General features: G+C 37.5%; 1 protein-coding gene across 2 annotated transcripts in view; it reads left to right on the top strand.

Annotated features, from left to right (window-relative positions):
- JPH1 (junctophilin 1) overlaps positions 1-21,972 on the top strand; it is an 85,469-nt gene extending 63,497 nt beyond the window's left edge. Inside the window, exons 4-6 of one of the 2 annotated variants that reach the window (XM_075705711.1) lie at positions 13,088-13,734; positions 16,797-16,805; positions 21,892-21,972. In XM_075705711.1, coding sequence (XP_075561826.1) covers positions 13,088-13,734; positions 16,797-16,805; positions 21,892-21,972 — 737 coding nt within the window. Of the gene's footprint in view, positions 1-13,087; positions 13,750-16,796; positions 16,806-21,891 lie in introns of both variants that reach the window. The other variant, XM_075705710.1, reaches the window with a different exon arrangement.
- Positions 21,973-25,874: the final 3,902 nt, after the last annotated feature.

Below are 25,874 nucleotides of genomic sequence, written 5' to 3'. Positions count from 1 at the left end.
CAGCATGGAACTGGTAGTTGAATTTTTTTGTGTGATGAGATTAAACAGGATGAAGATTGTAAAAAGAGAAGGTAGAGGGACCAAGAATAGAGTAATCTGAGATTATCTTCCCTGAAAGTATAGTTAAAAAGTGAAAGAAAAATGAGGGGAAAATAAAAGGATGCATCACGGAAGTTAACAGAGGCGAATTGTTCCAGAAGAGGATAATGGCCAGCTGTGTCAAAGGAGGATGAGAGTGGAGTACTGATACTGAGATATGAGTAAGAAATCAGCAGAGGCTCCTCAAAAAGTATCGTATGAAGAGCAGGAGGTATTTGGTCAGGGGCAATTGCCAAACTGTGAAGAGTATGGGATAGATTTGGCGAAGAGGAGCAGTAAATGGATACTGCAAACTTAGAATTTAGAAGTGAAAACTTAGAGCACAGAGGTGAAGGGGGAGAAATGACACCGTGTGAGGTCAGAATAGTAAATGACATGATGAGAGATTTTTGTTAAAATACAAAAGATCAAGAATATTTTGGGAAAGAAGCCAGAATAGGTTGGAAGACTAAGCAGATCACATGTCCTAGTTTTACCAGAATTAAATTGATTGTACTTCTATAGTTCTGGCATTTGCAGTGCAGCAGACAGTTCTGTTAGCCCACTTCAGATTCTTAAGCTTCTTAATTGATTCCATTGCTAGATATAAGAAATTAATTTTGCTAGAAGTGCAATGCAGCTTAATGAATACTGTTTCTGAATATTGAAAAATACTGGATTAACCCTCTACCCACCAAGAAAATTCATAAACCCATATATTTTAAAAGCAGTAAACTTGGGGTCTGTTTATTTTACTCCTGCTTTTGCATCTTTCAAGTTCATAATTTCAAGTGTTTTTTCTATAAACACAAGGAGATAAAGGAAACTTCTGAGAAAGATGAAGTCTAACATCATATAATGATGAATCCTTTCGAAATATCTGGTGTAAGTAAAGGCAGTAATGCATACCTAAATCTGTGACTAGAATCATGGAGTCTAAAACTGGTTATTTCCATGTTACTTTGCCCATCTAAATCGTTCAAATGTAATTTTGGTTGTTTGGTGACATCCATATATTTCACGTCTTCCCAGTATTGAGCCTTATTAGCACATATTCCACAGGTATAAGAAGTGCTGATATCTAGAACCCAAGCCCTGGGTGCATGTCCTAGGGTCTACTTTTTTTTGTTTTAGTGGAAGAGTGGAAAGGTGTTCAGAGAAAAACAGTGCAGGCACTGTTTCTTTGGCAAATAAGGATTTTAAAAGAGCCAAAAGTTAGAGGGCTTTGGCAAAAATTTCACTTGGTTATTAAATTTACTAAAGAGCAATACCATTGTATTGAAAAGCATCTGACAGCTATGAATGATATTTTTCTCCTCCTCCTAAAATCTCTAAATCGTGTAATTTTGTGGTTGTTTCGAGTTGCTTGTGGAAGTGGTTGCAGTTTTATTCTGAAGCTGTTTGATCCATATCAACAGAGCAACTACTGTAATTTCAGTAATTTCTAATATCTACATAAACCTGCATATGTGGACAGATGGACCATGAGCTTGAGGGTTGTTTTTTGTGAGAAATTTTGTTTAAAATTGTTCTCAGTATATAATATCAAATTCTGCAAAGACAATTAAATGCAAGGAAGAAAAAGCTGCTGCTTTCTCCATACTTGTACATGGCCCAAGAGGGAATGTGTCTGATACAACTTTGACATTCTATTACCAGTCTCCCGCTGGCAACTTAGTTGCTTATTTTAAAAGTTTTGATGTGGAATAGAAAGGCAAACCCATGACTGCTATGCAAGAGGAGAGAATGTACTAAGAGAACAATGAACAGTAAATACTATGAGCCACAAGTATTCTGTTTTTAATGCAAAGCATGACTGCCAAACTAGTTTCAGTTTTGATCCTGAACTGCATCAAATATGGCTTATTTTCCTGTTTAGCTAAAAGACAAGACATGACACTTAGTAGTCTATAATGTTTTCAAAAGGAGAATCAAATGTGTTTAGGTAGTTTTCCTGTCTGATTCCAATAGGAATAGTGGAGTTTGTTGATGAGAAGAAAAAAAAAACAAATGGAAGTGAAAAATGGCAGGGAGAGAGAAACCTAATAAAATGACAAGGAATTTGGTAGTCATCTCATCTGAGTCTTCGCTAACAACTAGCCAATTCCCATGGGTGATAGGTTGCGAATTTGTATAATACGGTGAACAGCATATTGTTTAAATCAGCAGGTAATAGTCAAGTGGTATATTGCAAACACCAGCCGGAACAGAGGAAAACAAAGTTCTTAGTAACATTCCACATATAACTGAAAGTGAGTGCTACCATTTACAGCAGTGATCACTCACCAAATGCAAGCTAGGTCACAGAATTATTAGTCCTAGTATTTAAACTGAAGACAGACTTGCTCCTCAGAAGCGCTACAAAGAGTCCTTAAGGGCTGGCAGACTTAGCCAGTTGGAGATGAGATGTGAACCTGCTCCTGGTGAGGTCAGTTGCCAAACTCCCATGGAGCAGGATGGTATCCATGCGCTTGAGATGTGATATGGCAGGAGAAGCAGCTCATACTCTTCCAGGCTGTATATACAGAAGCAGCACATCATGAAGAAGAAGGTTAATGGTCTCTTCTCTGCATGATCCCAGTGACAGAGAATCTGAAATACTGTGTATATACGTCATCATATCAGAAAGCTATGGACATGCTGGGAGAAATGTAAAGAAGTGTGGATTCTACTGGGTAAAGGCAGCTATTACGCCACATTAACACTCTCTTTATATATATACAATTCATCTTTTCAGAGAATAGGCAGTTGTGATGAGAATGGAATTACAGCCTTTCACTTCTGCCTATCCTGTACGATAGATATAAAGGAGCTTAAAGAACACTACTGCTGCAGTTAACATTTGCTAAATTTTCCAGTGGGTTTTTTCCTAGTTTTCAGAAAAATGTTCCCATGATCAGAGGTTCATGTACCGTTCTTAATAATAGCAGTAAAACATCCACTGACGCTAGGCTTCAGTCTCCCTCATGCCCTAGTGCAGCTCGGCTGAAGTAAAGTAGGCTTTAGATTTTCTGTGAAAAAGCTAAAAGCTTACCTTCTCAGTTATCTCTTATTAAGCAGCCTGCAGGCTCAGAAGCATTCAAGTAGATTATAGTACGTGTGTTATTTAGCTGGGAGCATTCACATTAAATACAATGCGTGTATATTACCTAGCCTGGAAAAATAAAGCCTGTCCTATATACAGAAGCCATATGCAACACCATATAATCTTGCAAATATTTTTTGAAGTTCTATCAGTATTCATCAACAGAGAGTTAGGGTAAGTAAAGCAAGCCATAATTAAGATCGCTGGTCATAAGCAATTTCTGTGTCCGTAAGCTGATGTCCCAGTGAGGTGTTAGAGAGAGCTGCACAGCGCTCATAGTGCTGCCTGTCAGGTAGGGTAAACCTGTTACATTTTTCTGATGGTAATGAATTCAAAAGTATAAGGGCGTACACACTGTAATCTACGATGCAGATACAATTATGAATTTTGTACCCTGTTTCACAAATGTGATGGCTACTTCAGTTGCCTACTAAAGCAGTCACAGAAGTGGAGCAGAGATTGGATTTACAGTCAGAATAAATACATTCTTCTTACTCAGTGCTGACTGCAGGCAGTTTTTGAGGTTCATTAGTCTATTCTTTCCTGCCTTCACATCTTTCCTTGTGTATATGTCTACTTTATAACGATGCATTTAGAAACCTCTTGAGGAAGAAAATCTTACTTTTAGGGATTTCTTTATCCTTAATTATTTTTTAATTATTTATTGGAGAGTACAAAGAATGAAAAATACAAAAATGCTCTTTATATATTATATTCAGGTATGTTAATGGTAGGACAACTCAAATTAATTTCAGATTTGGAGGAACTAATAGGAAGGGAGAGAAGAGGCAGTCTGGTTTTTGTACAGAGAAGAATTGCGCTAACATCCCTGTTTTGTCATCCTGCTGCTAGACTCACAAGTTTGTGATGTTGCATATGATTTGGATCGTTTGGTGGAGGTCCGTTTCCTTTTTTGCTGTCGTTGCTAGCATCTCAAGTTTGTGTGCTTGAGTAGATGTTTTAATATTTTCAAGAAGTTTCTTGCAGCGCTGTGAGATAACATAATGCCACATACTTTTCAACAAATACCTGTGTGAAATGCAGCGAGACTAGCAGTAAAGCAGTCAGTTCACAGGCCACACCAATAGCTCTCTTGTGCTCTGTAAGCATCAGAGAAGAGTAAACACAGAGGCGTAAGAACTAGCCTTGGCTTTGACCAAAGTGTATGCGTGTCCCTGTATGTGTGGCTAGTAAATAAGTAACTCAGCACTCTTGATCTTTGTGTAGTCCATTACAGGAAATGTTTGATATGGGTTTTGAGAAGGCCCCATCATTTTCGTTGATGTCAAAACCGGGAAAATAAAGTACTGGCAGATACTTTAAAGATGGTAGATAGGTATTCTAGCAAAACTTCCTGGAAGCTGTTTATGATACTGCACAAAATGGCTTCCTGAGCAGAGATAAAGAAAGTAGTTGAGAGGGCAACCTTGATACCCAAGAATTTGTATGTTTGGGGTTCTTCTGCACAAGACACTTAATAAGCAATTTCTACCAGTGATTACCTGTTGTAGGTGCTTATCTTTACTCAGCAAGAAGGGAAGGTTGCATTTAAGGCTGCATTAAAACCTGCCTGTATTCAGTGATGCTACCTTTTAAAGTTAGTCCTAGGTGGAAGATTTGTGTATTCTAACTTTTACATCGCTGAATGATGATGTGGCTTCGTCAGGTTGTGGCAACAGTATAATATGACATTATGTGCTATCTTTGTGTTACATTTTAGGTCATGTTGGTAGTACATGGTTTGAAGGAGAGCAGGCTGCCAGATCAAATCACAACAGTTCCATAAAATAAATACATGTAGGCATCATTCTCCATGGCGTTCATGGATGTAGTGAGTAACTGTTGGCACATGACAGTTTCACTGTTGCCTCCAGTGCAGTAGGAGAAGAAAAGCTACCAGCAGTAGTGCTTAAGGAAGCAGCAATGCTAACAACAGATTGAGAATCCCTAGAAGTCTAAGCTGGAGAAAATTTCAGCAAAGGGAAGGTATTTTCAAGGGGAATGAGGAGGAAATGAGGAGTTAGGAGTAACAGTGAATTAAGAAAGATTACAAAGCATCGCCAAGGGTAAACATTATATTTTAGACTATTTCTGGATTATGCAAAACATGCAGTCTTCACCCTCTGGTTTACCTTGTAGGTTGCTTTCCTAGGCAGCCGCAGTACTTCCATGCTAATGGCAGTAAGTCCAGAAAAATAAAGAAAGTATTGTAAGGCAGCGAAATGGAATTTAAAAATTAATCCAGGCAAGACTTTTGATTTGCCCCTTGCTAGGGAAGCTGTTTACTAGCATTTAAATTGTTGATCGTACCTCACCAAAATGCAGTTGCCATTGACTCACCAGATAGGGTCAACAATCCCTTCCATTTCAATTCTTCTTTCCCTTTTGTGACATGCTTTATTTTTAAGCTTTAGCAAATGTGATTTTTTTTCTGTAAAGCATTCTCAAGTAAGGAAAGCCATTATTCCAGCTGGCATAACCAACTTTAGATGCAGCCAAAACAGGGCAACAGGACCTACATATGTCATTTTGAATTAAGGAATTATTAAATATACGCATCGCTAGGAGCAGGGCATTTCTTTCTAGGGAAATCCCACCTCCAACTTGGCAATCAAATCAGGTGCCCACTTACTGTCTGGAGGCCAGAAATGTTACATACCTTGCTGCACATTGGCCCAGCCATGAAGCAGCTGCACTATTCCATGCCCTATTGCTGGGGCACTATATCCGTCAGAAGGATACTGCAGATGTCTGGGGCAATAACCTCTTAAACTACCGTATCTAGAGTCAGGCAGAAATGATCTCTCAGAGCCCTATGCCTCTTTAAGCACCTTACATTATATCCATCAATTTCTCTATGGCTGTAATCCTCACCCCTTAAGTTCCAGCCCCATTCAGTCCCTGTTCAGTCTGCCAAAATGGCAGACAGGGCTGCCAAACACTACTAAAACCATAACCATCTCTCTGCTGCGCCGAGTTCATCAACACATTTTACACATGACATTGCACAGCCCTCCATTCATTTAGGCTGAATTCAAGCCAGCAGCCTAGCAGTTAAAAGCTTCCCCCCCCCCCCCCCCATTATCAGTATAACCTTCAGAAAAATAAGAATAAAACAGAGGAAGTACTAATGACATTAATTATAGTTCTTCCCCCCTACACATCTCCACAATGAAGCAATAATAAAAAACCCTGTCGTTCTAAAATTTACTGAATATAGTTATTTGCCGTTTCATAATGACTCATTGAATCACTTCTTTTAGCAGACTAATAAATGATGATTTTTATTTCCTTCACCTACAGTTACTATCCTGAATGCTGAGGAATTATTACAAAATAGATGTCCTATTCTGAAAGATCCTAACATAAGAGCATTTTGGATGCTTGCCGGAAAAAAGATTCTATGTTAATTGATCCTCTAATGGGTCACCAGGCTTTCCAAGTTTTATTAATGGTCCTCAGAGTAGCAAATAAATCTTCTTATGAGAGCATAGATATTGTTGCCAACAATGATACTTTAGAAAACCATTGATCACATCAGAAGATAACAAACCAGATGGTTTTCACCAGCTTATTTCTTGAACAGTACATACCAACCTGTAGTACCAACACCAAACTGTATCTTTTTCTTTCTTAGTACAGTGCATTTAAACACAAAAGACTTCAGCTTTTGCTTCAACAATATTATGCCCTGGATTTGTACTAGGATATAATGAGCAGTAAGAAACTTACTCATTGTTTACTATTTCCTTCTCCCAATCTTTGAATTCTGATTCAGTAGGCAGTTCTCAGCTTCTCCAGGAAGATGACATTTATGAAGATATGTGACAAATTTGCGGCCAAAGTGCTGTATTGGCTTTTGATTACTCAGAAGACTTGCACTCCATTCCTAACTTTGACAAAGGCTTCCTGTGCAACTTTAGGCTATCACTTTACCAAAGATTTAGCAAAGCTTTGAGCATGACAGTGCTTTATTGACAACTGACCACTGAATTCAGAGAGATTATTCAGATGAAGCCTGCACTTTGGGCCATGATTTCCCTTTGTTTTAGCTCCCCCATCTGTAAAAGGGCTATTGGTATAAGCTTTTTGCTATCTTTTGTATTGTACTTATAGATTGTGAACTTTTCAGAGCAGGAATTCTCTCTTTTTTATAGAAGTGTTCAGTAGTTTAGTAAAAAGGAGCCTCTAATCTTGGAAGGTTTGCATATAGACTGCAGTGTTCTGATTGAGCAAATGGCTTTGGTTGTGTCACCATTACCCCACAGACAATCGATAAACCTTGCAGTGAAGGTTGAGAGTCTTTCTGCTAACAATGCATAAGTGTAAACAAAATTAGGGAGTGAAGTATCTGCTTCATGGGTGGAATTTATCCATGAGTGCAACATAAATTTTCTTGTAATCATGAAATTATAATGTCATTTGTTACCTGGGGTTCTCTTTGTATAGCACTATATATTTGTTAACTCTTTATGTAGCACTAAAGATAGTTAGGTTACATCACATGATGTGTACTCTAGTTTAAAAAGCAGAAGTAAGCGCATGCTTACCTAATAATTACTTCTAATATACCTTGAAATTGAATCATATCATTTCAGCATCAACAGGACTTTAAATATTATATTCTGTAAATATTACATGCTAGAACCTGCACTAGTGGCATTGCAATCTTTTTTTGCTTTTGAAAGACTAATAAAATTGTAATATGAAATGCTTGTTTTTCCCGAATTGTAAGAATGTTAAGGCTGTGGGGACAAAGGAGTGGAAGAACTATCATGAAGAAATTATGTTTATCAAATTATTGATAAAGTTGGGGGTTTTTTCGTTAAGGAGAAGCTGTCCCTTTTTTTTTTTCTTTCTTTTTTCTTTTTTACTGTAAAATTGCACAGAGTAAGAGCCTAAATGCTATTTCCATATATTAAGAAGGTGGGTTTGCCATGTTTTTCATTTTTCTCTGAAAAACAAATAGAGAAGACGTGTCTGAAGAAGAAAATCAATCTCTACAGTAAAGAACACATCAACCTCTAGGTTTTAAATATAGTTTTGCAAGTTATGATGACCTAATTAAGCATAGTCTCATTGGCAATGCCAGGTAATTCCCAAATTAGCATTTTTGCACAGGGTATATAATTATAGCACGTACCGTCCAAATCACTTTTAACTGATTTAAAGGTTGTGGCTGAGCCTTCACAAATTGGAGGGGGAGAAGGGGAAGGAGGATCCTCAATTCTTGTGCAGCAGCCAACCAGTTTACAACTGGGAGTACCAATCCACCATGGGGACTGAAGACACCCAGGTGACAAGGCTGCTAGAGTCCTATAGCCTATGTTTACCTATAAGGTCTTACAGGAACCTATTTCTGTCACGTAAGAGTTACAGAAATCTAAGATGTTAGAACGTGTCCAAAGTCTTACAGGAGTACCTGGAAAGCTGCAAAAGGGTAGGATGCAGTGGGTTAACTCTTAAAGAAAATAGTGCTATACACAACTAAAATGTACTAGAATATAGTATATTTTAGTTTACATAGTCCTATTTTTAATTCAATATTCTAGTATATTTTAGTTCTGTAAATTACTAACTACTCTGTTACTTTATAGTATTAGAAAACTACAGAACTGTTCTTGTATTACTTGAAAATGTATTGTCCTGCAGTCCTGCCAGAAAACATCAGAATTTTTTATTTGGTTGATGTGTTATTACAGAAGTCCTTTTTGCCAGTTAAAAGAAATACTAACTTAATAATTTTGAGAATATAGAAATCATTATACTGAAATGAGACAAAAGTTCATTAAATTATGGAAATGAGATTTATGGCAGGTTACTCAGTTACGCGTATTGACTATGGAATTCAGAATTGCTCCTTGAAGGATCACCAGCCCTACTGTAAGGAACCCTAGTGTCTTCGGCACTTTCTGAGCTCATCCTCATTCAGTCCCACCCTCTTCCTGTATCCTCATCTTTTCTCTTTCACAAAGAGGCCAAAATGCATGAAACTGGCTGGATTGAATAGGCAGGAATGTGACCTGAAGCTCGTATATATAAATATATATCTACACTTTTTTCCTCACTATCCTACGTGCATTCTGCAATCCTTCTCAAGCTTCAGATTTCATCCTGAGCTGATAAGGCACAATGTCTCTTCTTAGTCTTCTTGGGAAACACAGGCTGCATTTACAGTGTCCTGCAAGATGACATTTTCAGGCACTGCTTGAGCCACAATCCTGAAACAGCCCCATGCTGCCAATATGTATACCTCACTAGGCCATGGGGGAAAGCATGCGGCTGTCACCTCTCTAAAAATGCTGTGGCAGAACCAGGACACCCTTCTCTTCTCATTTACAGGGCTGGCCGTGCTGTCACATCACTTACTGGAGCCCTTCCAGGAGGAAGGACATGTTACACAAGAACTCCACAAGAAATTCTAGGTTTAGAACAACTATGAGTGTGTCTGCAACCAAACGAAAGCTTCCCTCACCCCACAGCCATTAATGAAATGCTGTTCAAGCAGACCAGCACAGTATGAGACTCTACATGCATACATCACACACATCCACACAGTCCTTTGGCTTTCAGAGGCTATTCCCCCAAATACTGGTTAACTCACTCTTTAATGGTGCCACCCACCTGCTGGCATCACAAGAGCTGTGCAAGCCAAAATCGCCCCATGGCTGACCTTCAGCCAGCAAATGTGCACCAATTTTGAACTGACAGTAGCAGGGCCAGCATGTCACCATAAGAAAGCAGACAGGTTCATCCACAAAGAAGGCTTATCTTTACTTGGTTGGAAAACATTTATTGGTTCTGCTTTTCAGACCACGTTCTCCTTAGACATTTGGACATATCATGTCTAGGATCATATCTATTGGTTGCTTGAACTGCAAACTGAAGAACAGAACTCCGTGTTTATTTCCTAGACAGATAATCCCACCTTACCTTCTTCCCACCCTCAATTCCTCTTCTCTTCCTCATTAAGATCAGGCAGCTGAGAAATCTTGTAGGATGAGATGTTAGTGACTCCCTTACCAAAATTCCCTTGGCCCTGGTTCCTTTAAACTCATGCTGTAGAGTGCTCCTATGCTGAAGAAAAAGGACTCTGCTGCCCACGTCTGTAGTGTTAGATAATGCCTTTAATGAAGGGGACAAGGTAAATCCTGACAAGTATTCTTAGTCCTCAGAAGGGAGTGGGAACTGTGTTCTTGCTGCTTGGAGTCAGTGGTTCAGATAGGTGCATAATCTGTACTGAATACAGTGAACAGATGTAAAAAAAGTCCTTGGACAATCTCCAAAGCTAACTTCAGCGTAGAGCCAAGAATTTGAATGTTGGAAAGACCTGCCTGGCAAGACTGGAGGCAAGGGATGTATCTCTAATAGCCATATGTGATGTACTGGGGGGTGGGAGGCAGGGCTGCTGTGTTATGTTAAGGCAATTGCTGAATGCCTGGTCAGACACCCTCAGGCGTTACTTAGATGCAGATGGCTACAGCTTTCTCTGGTGGGGCTCAGTGTCACTTAGCATAAAATGTTGCCAAATAGCCATTAAAAATATGGCATTGTTAGCCTGTTGACACTTAACTTCTTTGGGAAGCTCCAGTTAAAGATGATACTGTTGTTTTGGTTTAAGTTTTTTTTTTTTCACTCTACCAGTATCTTGTGGCAACATGGGCAGCCAAGACCTGGCTCCTTTCTTGTTTCAGAAATTCCAACAGTCTGGAGGTCTCGGGAGGAGAGGGAGTCCCTCTGGCCAGCCTTGGGAGGCTTTTAGTTGATTGTAGGAAACAGTGGAGAGGGGTGACATTTCTGAGGCCCAAATACATTCCTTATGGAAGTGCCTTCAGTCTGTCAAGTGCCATTAGATATTAGTAAAAGTCGTATCTTTACACATATTGGGCACTGGAGAGCTGTCACAGGATGTGAATTTTCTAGATAGGTGACAACAGATCAGGTGCCATTTGAGCAGCATTGTAAGGCTGAAGAGATGGTATTCCAACTGGGATGCTTTCACCACGGCAGTCATAAGGAGCAAGCTAATGTGGATGTGTCCATAATAAATAATCATTGTAATTTGACAGCTCCGTGGCTTGGGCTTAAAGGTTAGGCAGAGCTGTTTTAGCTATCCGTTTCTCTTTACACCCGTAATTACATCCCATGTGGAAAGAGAAGAAAACAAAAGTTGATGCATGTCAAAACCCTCAGCATTACCTTATGCATCTGAGCAAAGACGGAGGGAAATCCCCGACATGACAGAGAATTTTGTGCATGGTGATTGTAACTATAACTTTATATATGGCAACTTTTAATTTGTGTTCTACTGCCTTTCCCTTTTAACAGGAAGATTATAAAAAGCCATAAGAACAAAGCCTCTAGTCCTCTCCCTCTGTGCAGGCTTAACTCCTCAAAGCTTCCTCCTCAGATGTCATTTGAGAACAAATCATCGCTTGTCTACATCCAGCCTTCTTTCTCAACAACTCCCTATTTCCACCCCTGGTTTTCAGAGATGCCAAAAACGTTGTGATTTTCCTGCTCAAAAGATACTGCATGCCAAGTAATTCTTCTTCTCAGCAATGCTTACTTACCAGATGACTCAGTAACTTCCAAAAACTTCATGCTGCTCTTCCTTCCTCTCATCTTAGCACTGTGTGGTGATGCATATGCTTCTGGCATCTGTAAAAACACTGTATCTGCCTAACACAGCTAGAGCCTCCTTCAAACTCAAAAGCAGAAAAATGTGTGCAGACATTCTTCTCTGGGCACAGAATTTCTCTATGACAGAAAACACAGATAAGCCGCACTTACAGAAGATAAAAAAGTCAAAGGAAAGTAGTGGTGCCAGCAAAGGTAGAAGTGGAGAAACGGTTGCAATGCACTAATGTCACAAGCCGTTATTGAACATACAGAAAGATCGTTGCAGTTCTTTGTTCACAGAGCTCCCCAGCTTCTGACTTCTTACGGGACCTGATCCTGGAATCTGGGGCATGGCCTCTAGGAAGGAAAATAGAAAATGCTGCCCACAATACAGACAGATTCACAGCAATCTTGTTTCTTCAACAGAGTGTTTGCTCAAGTCTTGGCACTGAACTGTTAAATCAGACAACCCAAACGGAGAGCAAAGCATCTCAGCCAGCTTGTCTTTGTGTAAACAGCTGCATAGAAATGCACCTTGATAAGTGAGTCGTAGTGGTGAATGTGCTCATGGGTGTTTAGCTAGGATTTGAGGGGAGGATATTCTTCATACTGGCTGCTCTGTATTTCTCTAGTGAATGTGGAAGAATATGTCTTCCTAGCTTCTACACAGAATTGTGTTACCAACTAGAGTGGTTAACCTGAGTCTTCATATGGTAAGTGATTGAATTAGGAAGACAAAGCCAGTGTGTGAGAGTTCAAGGCACATATATATATGTACGTAAGACAAGCTAACATGCACACAAAGGGAAAAAAAGTGATTCAAGCCCTATTTCCTGTAGGTTATAAGGGCAGAAGAGACATTTCATTCTGATGGTTAACTACTTTCATGTCAAACAGATACTACAATCATGAGGGTAGAAGTGAAATAGATAAGGGTAATTAAACAAAACATACCTCAAAACATGCCTCTCAGAAAAAGAAAGAATGATAGATATGTAAGGTAAGTTAGTCTTCACTCCCCCAGACTTCATTCAGAGACAACTTTTGTCCTAGGACCCTTTGCAAAGCTGAAGACAAAAGTGATTTAACCAAATTAGTAAGTAGTCCCAACAATTACCAAAAAGTACAGTAACTTCAACTACTGAGCAATTTAGAGTAAATGGATGTCAGTGAATTTTTGGTAACATCTGCCACTGCCAGCATTTTAGCAAGGCAGTCCAGTCTGAGATCCCAATGCAATAGTTCTACTGTGAAGTCTTACTTTTGTTTTAATCGTAATATTTCTATTACACTATCTTTCAGGCCCTGATTATATCAAACAAAAATTTCAAGAAGGTACAGAGGTGAAAGAAAAATCTGAAGAAAAAGTTCAGGAAAAGCCACCTACCCCAAAAGAGTCACCTCACTTTTATCGAAAAGGTACTACACCCCCTCGAACCCCAGAAGCAAGTCCAAGGCATAGTCCTCCTCTTTCTTCTGAGCCTTCTCCTTCAAAACAACTGAAAAGGCAAAGCTCCACTTCTGGGGCAAGACTCAGTCAAGAAAAAAAGCTTTTAGCTACTGAGAATATAACACCCACAATTAACAAGCCTTTATATTCAAAAGCACCAATGAAGGAGGAAGTAGCTGTGAAACACCAGCCAAAGTTTTCAGCCCATCACAATCCCATCAGCGCAGAGAATGGGGAGCTGCATAGTCACTACCATGGCTATTATGTAAAAATGAATCCAACAGTGCTTCCACAGGAGCTCAGGGAAGAAGATGAGTATGTCAACCCATCGCCGTCAACACTTGCACGGATACCACCCTCACAGAAGCCAAGTCCTGCTAGATCTGGGGGTAAGCCAGATGCCAAAGAAAACAAACCTGACACAAAAATTAAGAAACCAGAATTTGCTGTACCAAAGAACCCAGCTAATAATGAGTCACATTCAGCAGTGGAAAAAGAAGTAGAAAACAGCTCGGTGAGTACTACAATAAACCTTTTCACTTTCACTGCCCTTTTGCCTCCTAGTGCTGAGTTTTACAACCTAAAGACAGGCAAAGCTCACTTCGGTCAAATCTTGATCTGGATACAGTCTGCTAGCTAGAACCCACTACACCAGACTAGAGTGAGGAACAAGTATTCCAGTACTTTATATTATCCTTTTTGAAAACTGGGAAGGGATAGTTGATAGCCCCATACTGACAGACTTTTGAAACATGAATCCCTATTGCATCCATAAACACAAAAGTGTGTTAGTGTGTGTGTTAGTGTGTGTATTAGTGTGTGTATGCATATATATATCTATATGTGCATTTTTTGTGTGTGTAAATTCATATTTGCAGATATACATATATATATTCCCCCCCAAAAAAAACAATGTTCATTGTACTTTAGTGGATAGTTGGGCAGTACTGGGAGTTACACTTATGCTTTTCCCCAAAGGTCTACTTTTCACTACTGTTGGAGACAGGATGCTGGCCTGTGGTCTGGCCCAGTCTAGACAATCTCCCGTTTTCATTTTCTTCTCTGTGTTGATTGCAGGCTCTAAAAACAAGCAAATAGCATCAAAATATAAACTTTTTAAAAATGCATACTTCTAACAATGCTTGCATTTTACAGTGACATGAAAAATTTTACTTTCTCATCAGGAAATGGAGAAGGAGTTTTAAAACTATACATTCAGATCAGCATGAATCTGAATCTCATTATTATTTAGAAATAACAGAACTATCAATAGTTGTGCAGAAAAGGAGAGATGACTAATAGGATTTCTATTCCATGTTAGAAGAAAAAGCCAGGTTATCGAATTCAGAATCTCTGATGATGGTAAAATTATTTCTGGGCCAAGAGAAACTCAGGAAAATGTAAATTGTAGATCTTAAAGTTAACGTTTAGCAAATGAAGAAGCCTAGATAATTGTCATGTTTCTTTTTTACAAGCATTGTTTCTTTGAGTCATTTTTGTACTCCAGTAGAAAACAAAACATTGTGTCATTATTGATGGGATAAACAGAATGAGCGATTTAGTAAGATCTGGATAGCCTAGCACAGATCTCAGGCAAAACAGTTGAATAATTGACACCAGACTTCATTAATAAAGAATGTAAAAATAAAGAGGTGTAAGAATTTCCAACCAACATGCATTGTAAAAGGTCTTGTCAAACAAGTTTGACATCTTCAGGTGCAACAGAGGAATCATATCCTCAGTCAAAAAGGTCACTTAATTTGCTTTTACACAGTTATTTATTCTGACAAGGAAGCCAGGGTAATGCAAAGGCTAAATGTCACATCAAAATAATTTTTTAAAAACTGACTGATGGTTCTCAAAAAGTAATTAGAAAAACATCAGCAATTTGGTATTATTCTGGTGAGGTCATTCTTTGATTAATTCTGCTGCTCTATTTTATTAACGCTCTTATTAATTGCATGGAAGAGGACATAAAAGTATTACCCATGAAGTTTACAGAAGACACAGAGATCAGGAAACTGATAAATAATGAAGACAACAGATCACCAATATAATCTGATCCAAATCACCTGCTAAGAAGGATGCAAGTATAATTATCCATGTGCAGCAGAGCAAAATGTAAGATTGTATATTGAAAGACAGTTAATAGAGCCTGGCCATGCAGGATTGGAACCGGAAAAGGTTGGTGGATCAGGAGCAAGAAAGGCAGCTGAGCACGAGCTCCCAGTCTGCTGCTGTTGTTCAGAGATGTTCATATAATCCTTAGATTTATCAACAGGAAAGATTAAGCAAGAGTACATGGGAGTCTGTTTTATCTGGTTTTGGCACTGGTGCAACCACTTCTGGAATAAAATACAGTGTCCATAAATCAGGGATTTAAAATGAAAAAAACTTTAAGGGAAAGTGCGACAAAGAGCTGCAAGAATGATTAAAACATATCTTACAATGAAAGATTCAAGGCAAAAAAATCCGACACATTAAATCACTTTCTGTGAGTACACTTTATAAAATAGTTTCCCAAGCTAACACGCAAATGTGTAAGGAGATCCAACAGCTGAACAGATTTAGATAAAAGTCTTGGTTTAAGTTGCTTTTAATGATATTAATTAAATGTAACATCAGTTTTCAGATGCTGAGTTTTTGGAGCCATCACTGAATAGTTCGATAATGAGCATTTTGCCAAGATGATATCCTCTAGTTCAGCAGAAAGCTTATATTCTGTTTTGTGCGGATCAAAGTAGATGTTCACAGTGGTTTTGTAATCTGCAAATCTGTATTACAGCTGATATCAGCCCTTTAACCTTTCAAATCTCACAGATATGACTCCTATGTAGGGTAACACAAAGCTGTCAGGCTTGTAAATATTGAGTGAGCATGCACAGAATTTTAGCCTGGATTGGAATTTTTTATTCAGCTCTGGTGAAAATAAGTGGCTAGACATAGTCCTTATTTTTCCTACATTCCATCCAAACCAAATAATGGTTTGGAGCTGAGGGAGTCTTCACCTTAAGAAACCAAGTAGGGCACCTAAACAGCAGTTTATTGACCTTATAGGATAATCAGGATAAGGACCGTGAAATCAGGAAAGTGGAAAAGTGATAGGATATTGTACATCAGCTACTGTTTGTTACTGATACTACAGGTCATCTGGGAACTGTCCCTCTGCTTCATTTGGAGCACCCTAATTGCATTATTCTTATTATCAGCATTTTAATAAGGAAGGAAGGTAGAGTTTAGGAACTCATTTTTAATATAATGGCATTTTAAAGATATATGTAGATGTATGTGTTTTTTTCAAAGATGTCTTTCATATGTGTCTATAAACATGCCCTTACCGAATAGATTTCCTACATGCTTATTTCTTTAAAATGCTGAAATGAGTAAAAATCCTAAAACAATTAAAGCAGAAGGGAGTAGCCTGCTGGGCTACTAGACTGAGGGAGAGACTTAGTACAGAATGACTGTTAACATTGCCTGGAGACTTTTCTTTTTAATTTTTAGTATCACCTTTCAACTTCAGCAAAACAGTAGCCTGTTCTGCAGTGCTCCTGGACTGAGCTTAATAGTGTGCTGCAGTTACGCAGTGGCTAACCTAGGAGTTACTGAGGAGAAGCCAGATTCGTGTACTTCTCTTGATCCCAAACACTTCTGAATGTTGAGAGACTTCAGAATTCTAGGCCTGCATTGGGGAAATAATTTGTTTTAGTTGGTAATTGCAATTGCTTTATAGTCATCCAAAAGTTTAAAAATGTAATTATTAAGGAATATAAAGATAAAAGAACTCTCACTCTCATGAAAAGAGAATGAGAAACCATGGTTTTGGAATGCAAAAATAAATCTATAACATTTATTGAGCACTTCCATTTAGATTATCCAAAAGTGCTGTATAAAATCATGCTGTGCTTTTTCCAAGCTTCCAGTGATAATGCGTTAAGAACATAGATACAGAATGTAAGATTTTCAGTTCCTCCTTCCATGTATCTAAATCAAAGCCATTTCTTACACCTGAATGAAACACAAACTTTAATTTGGATTAAGAACATTCAACAACTTTATTTACAGAAAAGTCTGCAGCAGCTGTTTTAGTAATCAAATTCATATTTTCTGTGAATCTGTTACATCCTTAAGAATGTCATCAAATATCATCTGTGCAATAAGTTATTTATAGGAACAGTATTGATTCTCTAGGTATCCCCATTTCTGGCATTATACTTGAAAAATATCAGCACATACTTCTTATGCCACACATAAAAATGTGTTTCTCTATGTACTTGTTTTCTAATGTTCAAAAACCAAAGTTTAAAATCTTTTCAGAGCTCAAGAGTCATAGTTTTATCAAGGTGAAAACATGCATAAAGCATGATGACAAAGTGACCATTGGTCAGCTGCTCCAAAATAGCTGTCTATTTGCAGGCGTTTACCCTAATAAATGAGAGGTAAATCATCCTTTTTTTACTGAGAATTAGGCACCTTCAAATTACCTTGTATTTACCATAGTGTGAAGTGTGCACAGAGACACTTGACCACAAACCAGTACTAACTGTTGTTTCTAACTGCTCGTTAGCAGCCTCTAGCCCCAGTATCAGCTTGCATGCTGCTATCCCACCTTGAATATGAGCTAATTTGAGATTGTCTTGGATTGGGGTAAAAAGTGGGATTGAATTACAAAAAATACCATTGTAGTGTACATTCATGAATACACATTTTATTTGCCTGATATGTGTGTTGGGTGTTGCCCTAGGTTAGGTACAAGCCCAGGCACAAGTGTTCTACTATAATGCTGGTTTTTTGTTTTGTAGGTAAAGATTTTTAAGCCACACAGAGTGTTTAGCCTGGTTTTTACCTGTATCTAAAATCATTACGTTTTGCTGAATGTTACCCAGTGTGCTTGTACTCTCATCTCTTTGTTCACTTAACATCCAGTTAGTAAGGGATATTAACTACCATGATGTTAGAAAAATAGATCAGTATTTGCCTGATCCTAAAAAAACCTCTGAGCAAGAACTTTATGCTACATTTAATGGACATTCCTAATGCAGTGGGATTACAAGACTCGTCTTAATACTTCCTGGCACTACATTTTAGGAAAATAACTTTCTTCTCTCCGCAAATGAAAACTAATCTTGTGGTTATATTTTTAACTACGTAAGTGTCTGAGTTACTAGAAGCTGAAAGGGCAGTTTTTAAGCAGGACTGGAGTTTTTCTACTACAGCTTCTTTAGTGCACCTGTTCTAGTCACTCTTGGACTGTTGAGACTAATTTTGGCTTTTGCTATTTTAAGCCCTTGCAGGACACTAAAGTCTTATTTATGGTATTTGTCTTACAGCATTAAATGCTCATTTCATAGGTGTCTACAAAACAGATAGTAGTTTGTTGCATAATAACCATGTGCTCCCCAAATACTGTTTGATCATTTTTTTAGTGTATCAGGAAATTCTGCTTTGGGCTGGAAGTTGTAGTTACCAGAAGAGGAAACAAAATGCACATAGCAGGCCAAAGGAGATGAGATTTACTTCTTTGTATAAAGCATAGACTCATTATCATAAACAGATAACACATTTTTCTTTGATCTTCATATAAAAACAACAACTCGGTTCTTAAGCTGTCACTTTCTTCTGTCTATGTAGATGAGATTTCTTGATTCAGACAATAGCCCCTAGGTTTTTTAGCCTAATTTATCTAATGTTATTGTGGTGAGATTGTTATACCTAACCTGACTGACGAATGCATCAATAGAGAAGTCCCCTCCCCCTCCACCAAGCTTAATTCTGTAAGACTCTGCACTAATGATACCGAGTTGCTGTTTGAGCTGCAGTCCCACCTTGCCATTCAGCCAAAAGCTGGCTTGCAGCTATCAGGATGCTGTTTCAGGATACGTTTCAGGTAATGAATGGGTTCCTGGCTCCTGTGAAGTCCCCATACATCCAAAATTTTCAGTAGTAGCAAATCAACTTGATATTTGGATGTTATTTTCAAGTATGCAAAGCATTAGATGGCCAAATCCCAATGAATTTTAAATGGTATTAGGCAATGATGTCCTTCACAGTTCCTTGCAATTCCTGGTGCAGTATAACTGTAAAATCTTTAGGTGGGATCCCAAACTATAAAGGAACTATTGACCTGATTTTGATCACACAGACAGTCCCTATTAGAATCATAGAATCATAGTATGGTTTGTGTTGGAAGGGACATTTAAAAATCATCTAGTCCATCCCCCCTGCCATGGGTAGGGACATCTTTCACTAGATCAGGTTGCTCAGAGCCCTGTCCAACCTGGCCTTGAACACTTCCAATGATGGGACATCCACAACTTCTCTGGGCAACCTGTTCCAGTATCTCAGCACTAGAGAGAAAGATGCTGAATCCAAATCTTAGTGGAAATTAATAGTGTAATCACACTTCCTGTACAGACGTATGTAACATTAGCATGTATGTACTATTCTTGTTTGTCATGAGATTCAGGGATGGTTTTTTGCAAAAGAAGAAGTCATTAAATGGAAGATTCGCTCTAAGGGTGTTGACACTGACGTTCCAAGGCAGCAAACCAGAGATTCTCAAAGTAGCTGTTGTTTCAAGTAAAACATGTTTTATTGCACAAAGTCTTCCAATATGGCTTTCATGCATAAATCTCACAATTGCCAAATGCATTTGGTGGGAATCCTGATGGGAACTTGGATTTACTTCACAGTAGAAAAGCATAGAGGTACCCAAGCTAGCACAATTGTGACTGTGCCAGAAAGAGAAAGAAGAAACTAACCTTGAGTTACACACTACTACAGCAAGGCTGCTTACAGTGCTGTGGTCGGAAACGTAACCATATCTGGAGTCATGCTTTCCTCTTATGCCTGTTCTCTGTCACCAAGTGTCTCATATTCTTTGGCATGTCGTGGCTCACTTCCAGTAAGAAAGAAGGAACATGGTTCCACTTCTGTTCTGTGACCTGATGGTTAAAACATACCACTGGTAAGTGGGAACTTGTTATTCAAAATCTCTTTGACTAAGGTGACCTTAAACCTAGTCTTCAATTTCCTAGTAAATGTTACAGACATTCTGCCATTAAGCAAAATGTGAATGTTGCTGCCAATACCATTACCCCTATGGTAACTTTTAACTAGCATCCTGATACTCTCAATCATTTTTTGGACTTGAACACCTAGTTCCTCAGCATGTGAACACATACCTCTGAATAGGTGCAAAGGGAACTTTATGGCCTTTATGGATAGAAGTGCTGACTGGGTTTAGACTCCCCAGAGATTTAAGGAGTACTTGACGTAACATGTTTTGTGACTTACTCAAGAACTTAGCAGTCCACATCTGGCCTACCATCTTAACCACATTGTAAAGGGATGTTCTGGTAGAAAGTGTTTAATGAGACGGTTTTAGGATGAGCATGTGATGCAATAATGACACAAGTACTATTCAATAGCTTCCCAGTTACACTGCTGCAGCAAATTAATAATAGCAAGTTATTACACCTTAGCATTCCAGAAATTATATAGCTAATGTTAGCATTGTCATGAAGCATAATGAACTTCTGCAAGGCATGCCTCATGTGGAAAATGAAAAAAATTACTTTGTTTCTAATGAAATCTATATCTTCTTATGCAAGCCAGTGATACTTATGTAGCTCAGAATGTAGTTTTCTGCAGAGATTTTTTGGTGGGCTTTTTTGTCATTTAGGAAACTATTGTCTGAGTGAAGAGTTCTTCTGTTTCTACTTACAGTAAATGTGCAACCTTAAAATACAGTTGTATGGAAATCTTTGTGAAAATATGTTGTAGTAAACCAAATACGTTACCAGGAGAACAGAAAAATTGAGAATTTCCATCTGTTCAGGACATTATTTCAAGTTGCTAATTATAAAGCATCCATTTTTAAAAATAAATATCAAAAATTGCTGAAAAGAATTAAAAACTTTGTTCTCTGGCTTCACAGAAAGACTAAAATTATATATTGATTAACTTTTCTAACCAAGTTTAGCTCTAGCTAGGAAAGGAAGGAGTATTTTGACTTTTCATTTATTCAGTACATAGGTCTGTAAGATAAGTACTTGTCAGAGTAAATCAAAACAAGTTTAATTTTGCAGGTGTAAAAATGTTTTTTAATCTGTAATGGAAACATTGCTAGGTATGTTAGTGCAATGGTAAGTAACTTTTTGGTTTTTCCCCTCTGGTTAACAAAAAAAGGGTATTCTTTTCATAAAACACATTGTCATGTCTGTTTTGAAACAGGTTGGAATTAGCGAAGGAACCTACTGTAAGGATGAAGAGCAGCACTCCAGCTTTCCTAAAGTAGTTCAAGTTCTTTGTTTTGCTTTATTTTAAGCTGATATCTTTTTTGTGTTGATGGATTTGTTTTCATTTATTTATGCAGTCATATTTGTCAGATGGTTTAATCTCAGTGTAATTAAAAACAGTGTAATAATATACTCTCATCTGTATTTATCCAGCTCATTTTCACACAGATGATATTTAGCTCACCTGAATACAACAGGTAATGGCTATATTTCCAGAGCAGAGTCTGTATCTTTAATATTTAGGTAATCTTTCAGAGCAAGATCAAACACGTAGAAATGGTAAAGTCAAGTCATGTTCATTGCTGTGCACTGTGTGGAAGGTTGCATTCATTCTGATATCTTTATTTTATTTTCAGGGCCCTAACTCAGTCATGATCGCCCTGGTAATGCTGTTGAATATTGGTTTAGCCATTCTTTTTGTCCATTTTCTAACTTGATTGGAATTAGGAAAGGTAAGAAAGGTCTTGTTTTCGTTTAAAATCACCATATCCACCCCACCTCAAAGGATAAAGATTTAATTTCTTTGCACACTTTTAATGTTCCCTACTTTAATTTTAGCTATGCCTGAATGTGATTCAACATAGTTATTTAATAATGTAACTGTTTTGACCCTTCAGTGAAGTCATGACAACTAGTGGTGTTAGCCCACAGTTCTCTGCAGTTGTGTCATCAGCCTTTTAAATGGCACCTGTCATACTCAGACACAGGGAAGGAGGCTTGGAATTAGGATGGGACGCAAGAGAGATGAAACTTGGAAAATTCAGCCAGGGGCCCAGATCAGTTTCTCTGCTGATGGCTCGTGGCTTTGGGGTCTTCTGAAAGCTGAAGCAAGCAGCCATGTTGGAAAACAAACAAAATAATCTGCTGAAGCAGCCCCGCCAGTGAAGTGCGTTGGCTTCTCCATCTGTTCCAGCAGAGTGTGACTAAACTGGAAATGTACGGAGCTGCACTTTTTGTTGATGGAAGCTAACAGCTGCCTTACTATTTTACCGTCTGATGTTTTTAGTGGGGAGATGGGAAAACGACTGCCAGAGGAATGTGGTCAGAGGATTCTGTTGCTGTGGAAGTGATTCCAGCGTTCACTCCTATCTCATTAGAAGAAATAGTTAGCAGCATCAGTCACCAGTCTTATTCCATTACCTGCTGCTTTTAACATCTCCTGCAGTGTTCTGGGAGATCGAATTTCATTTGCCTGTGCATGATTCTGTTGGTTCGTTGTTTATGAAATCTGATGTATAGCCATAACATAGTGTCTTGTCCAACCTGGAGAAAGCTATCAGTTCTGCCTAGCAGCAGAAGCAGAAAACAAAATATCTTTTTCTAATCTGAAGATAAAGTTCTTAAATTCATTTTCCTAAACCTGAAGAGCCATTTTGCTTTTAGGTTTAGTAAGTAATATACCATGACTGCAAAATTTTAAGATGTTGATATCTTCCTGAAAGTGCTCAAATGCTTATGCCAATAGCAAGCAAAACTTTTCATAATAAAAGAATAAGAATCTTAAGTTGATATCAGCAATTCTAAACAGGAGGTGGAATATCAGAATAAGCCAAGAAAGATGAGATACAGGGTTTGCATGTTGACTTTTTTTTTTCCTTTTTTTTTTTTTTTTTTTTTTTTTTTAATTCTGGTGCTGTGGTAATTGGTGATTTGAATTATTATGTTTCAACACTGAGGTATTTTGCCAGCGGTTAAAATAAAGTCTTGTCTGAGTGCACTTTAATGCCAATGACAGTTAAGCTAGCTAATGCTCATAATAAATTATCGTAATTTTAAAATACTAGATTTGTGTTGAATACATTCAGGTAGAGCATTTAGAAATGTTAAGTGATTGTTTATCGATTTGATGCCTTCAGTGTCTTCAAAGTCCATTTATAATTTTACCTCAGCATTAAAAAAGCCTCAACATTTTTCATTTGGAAAGTTTGTCTTAAGTAGTTCCACAGCCCTTTGTTCAAATGATGTGATCATGTTTCTTTTTATGTGCCATTATACTGTAATTATGGTACCCTATATTAATCAAAAGCATGCTTATTTACTGAAAATATGTGGTGTGATCATTTGGCAAGTAAATACTTTAATTTAAAGCTACAAAAAGCAAAGGGCTTGTATTATGGTTTATTTTATCTCTATTAGAAAATGTTTCATACAGTATAGTTTTTGAACCTGTTTGTAAACTTTCTAAGTGTTTGCATGGTTTAATGGACAACATTCTTACAAAGTACATTAGCTATCTTTTGATGCAGCATATTAAAGTAACGTAGGTGTGGACTGAATATTGTGCAGCAAAGCAGCTCTGAGCAGGGCAGTAACACCATGGTGTTTTTTACAGAAGTATGTTGAGAATCCTGTGTTTTGACCAGTGTGGATAAAGAAGAAAGCAGAAAGAGAGCAAATGAAAATAAAACTTGTATATTTATTTTTTAAAAAAGTTTAAATTGTGTTTTAAATTTAGGAAAGTAATTTTTAAATAAGAACAAAATTTTAAAAGTTACTGTGTAAGCCTTGTCATAATGGACAAAATGTTCCATCCAACAGTGAAATCACCCCCTGTCTCCTTACATGGAGAGGTAATTTTGTAACTGACGTATTTAATTCCTATTAAATGTTTATTTAAAATACTTTATGCTCTGGAAATAATGGGTAACAAAGCTTATGAAAATGTTTATAAATTTAAGTAAGCATGTTAGTACCATTTATAAATATGTATGATTTATAAGCTTTTTTAAAACGAAGCTCAAACAAATTGTTGGTATTTTTCTAAAATGTGCACAGCTGTATTTTACATGAAAGGCTATTTATAATTGGTTGTTATACTGTACACTACATTTTGGACAGCACAATGAAGCCTGCCAATGTACTTAATAATGTCATTTTGTCTATTTAAAGTTTCTTGCTGTCAAAGAATGAACTCTTTATCTATGAGATTCTCTATTTATAATTCTTGACCCAAAATGTACAATGTACAGTTTTCACAACTGTATTTGCTCTAATAAAAATAAGTTGGTTATTAATAGAGCTTCAGACTAGTTTTTCATGTTTATGAATTACTTTGTTCACTCTCTGGAAACAATTTTTTCTAACAAATTCAATAAATGAGGAGCGAAGCAGGAAAATGGGTGAAGTCCTTGCCCCTTTGAAATCATTGTGAGTTACTGTTTTCAACCAAACGATTCTGGGAAACAATTTAAAGTAAAAAAAAAAAAAAAAGGCAAGTTCCCTCATGTGTATTCTTTTATCTTCTGAGACAGGATTTTTGAATCTTTATAAATTTAGTATCTTAAATTATACTCCCACTACAGGAATGGTTTAATCAATCTTGTTTTAATCAGTGAGTGACTGGTCCGCTGGTCCATTAACAGCTGTTCCTGTAAGTGAATCAACAACTTTTTTAGACTTCCCTCCTTCTCAAGGTCTTCATAGATTCAAAATTAACATGAAGTTTGTGAGCCAATATTCTACACAGAGGAAATTCACCATTACAGCTGTCTTAAAGCTACCACATTTGCTGAACAAGTAAATCAGCTCAGAATTTTATTTTCTGTCATTCCAGTTCAGATTACTAGCCACCTGTACTGAAATCCTAATGTTTAGTTGAAAAGGAGAGTAAGTGTTCTTAGTAGTTCCTATTTAATGGAAACATATTTTTAGGAAGTAACTGTTACTGTCTTATTCTTTAAAATAATTCTACCAGCATGAAGCCTAACTTTAAGAATTTCTATTTTCTATGCAATAACCCACTCTTGAAAGAAATTTTTTGGCTCTTCAAGTAGAGAAGAATGCATTCACAAGAAGAATAAACAGAAATAACTATGATGCCAGAAAAAAAAGTCAAGCTCACTGAGACAGCTCTTCTCTGACATTTTGTGATCCACGTTGTGTAACATGTTCAATAATGAAAGTAAATTTGACATGAAATATTTCTTAAGTTCTATGAATGCGATAATATACTGAGACATATATAAATCTTAACAGCAACAAGGAAAGGATTTGCCCAGAAATAGAAGAAAAAAAAGTTTTCATAGTCAGCTGAGAAATATGACAGCTTTCCCTGCCCATCAGTGTTCATAGTTCTCAAAAATTAACGTGTATGTAGAAATACAACAATTTTTCTATGGTGTCTGAAGGCAGATGGACATTTCTGCTCTGAGATGTTTTTACCAGTAGTTTATATCAGTTGTAAACTTACAAATGGGTTTATGTGGGAATGCATCTGCTATGCCTAAGGGAAAAAAAAAAAAAACCATGGACATACAATGCAACTTAATGCTCCAAGATTTGCTCTAGCATGGAATAATTTAACCCCACTTCAGTGCAAGGAAATTTTTCCCCCGGCAAA

Source organism: Pelecanus crispus, chromosome 2 (genome assembly GCF_030463565.1).
Source record: "Pelecanus crispus isolate bPelCri1 chromosome 2, bPelCri1.pri, whole genome shotgun sequence".
Lineage (NCBI taxonomy): Eukaryota > Metazoa > Chordata > Aves > Pelecaniformes > Pelecanidae > Pelecanus > Pelecanus crispus.
This window is presented reverse-complemented; position numbering and strand designations above follow the sequence as displayed.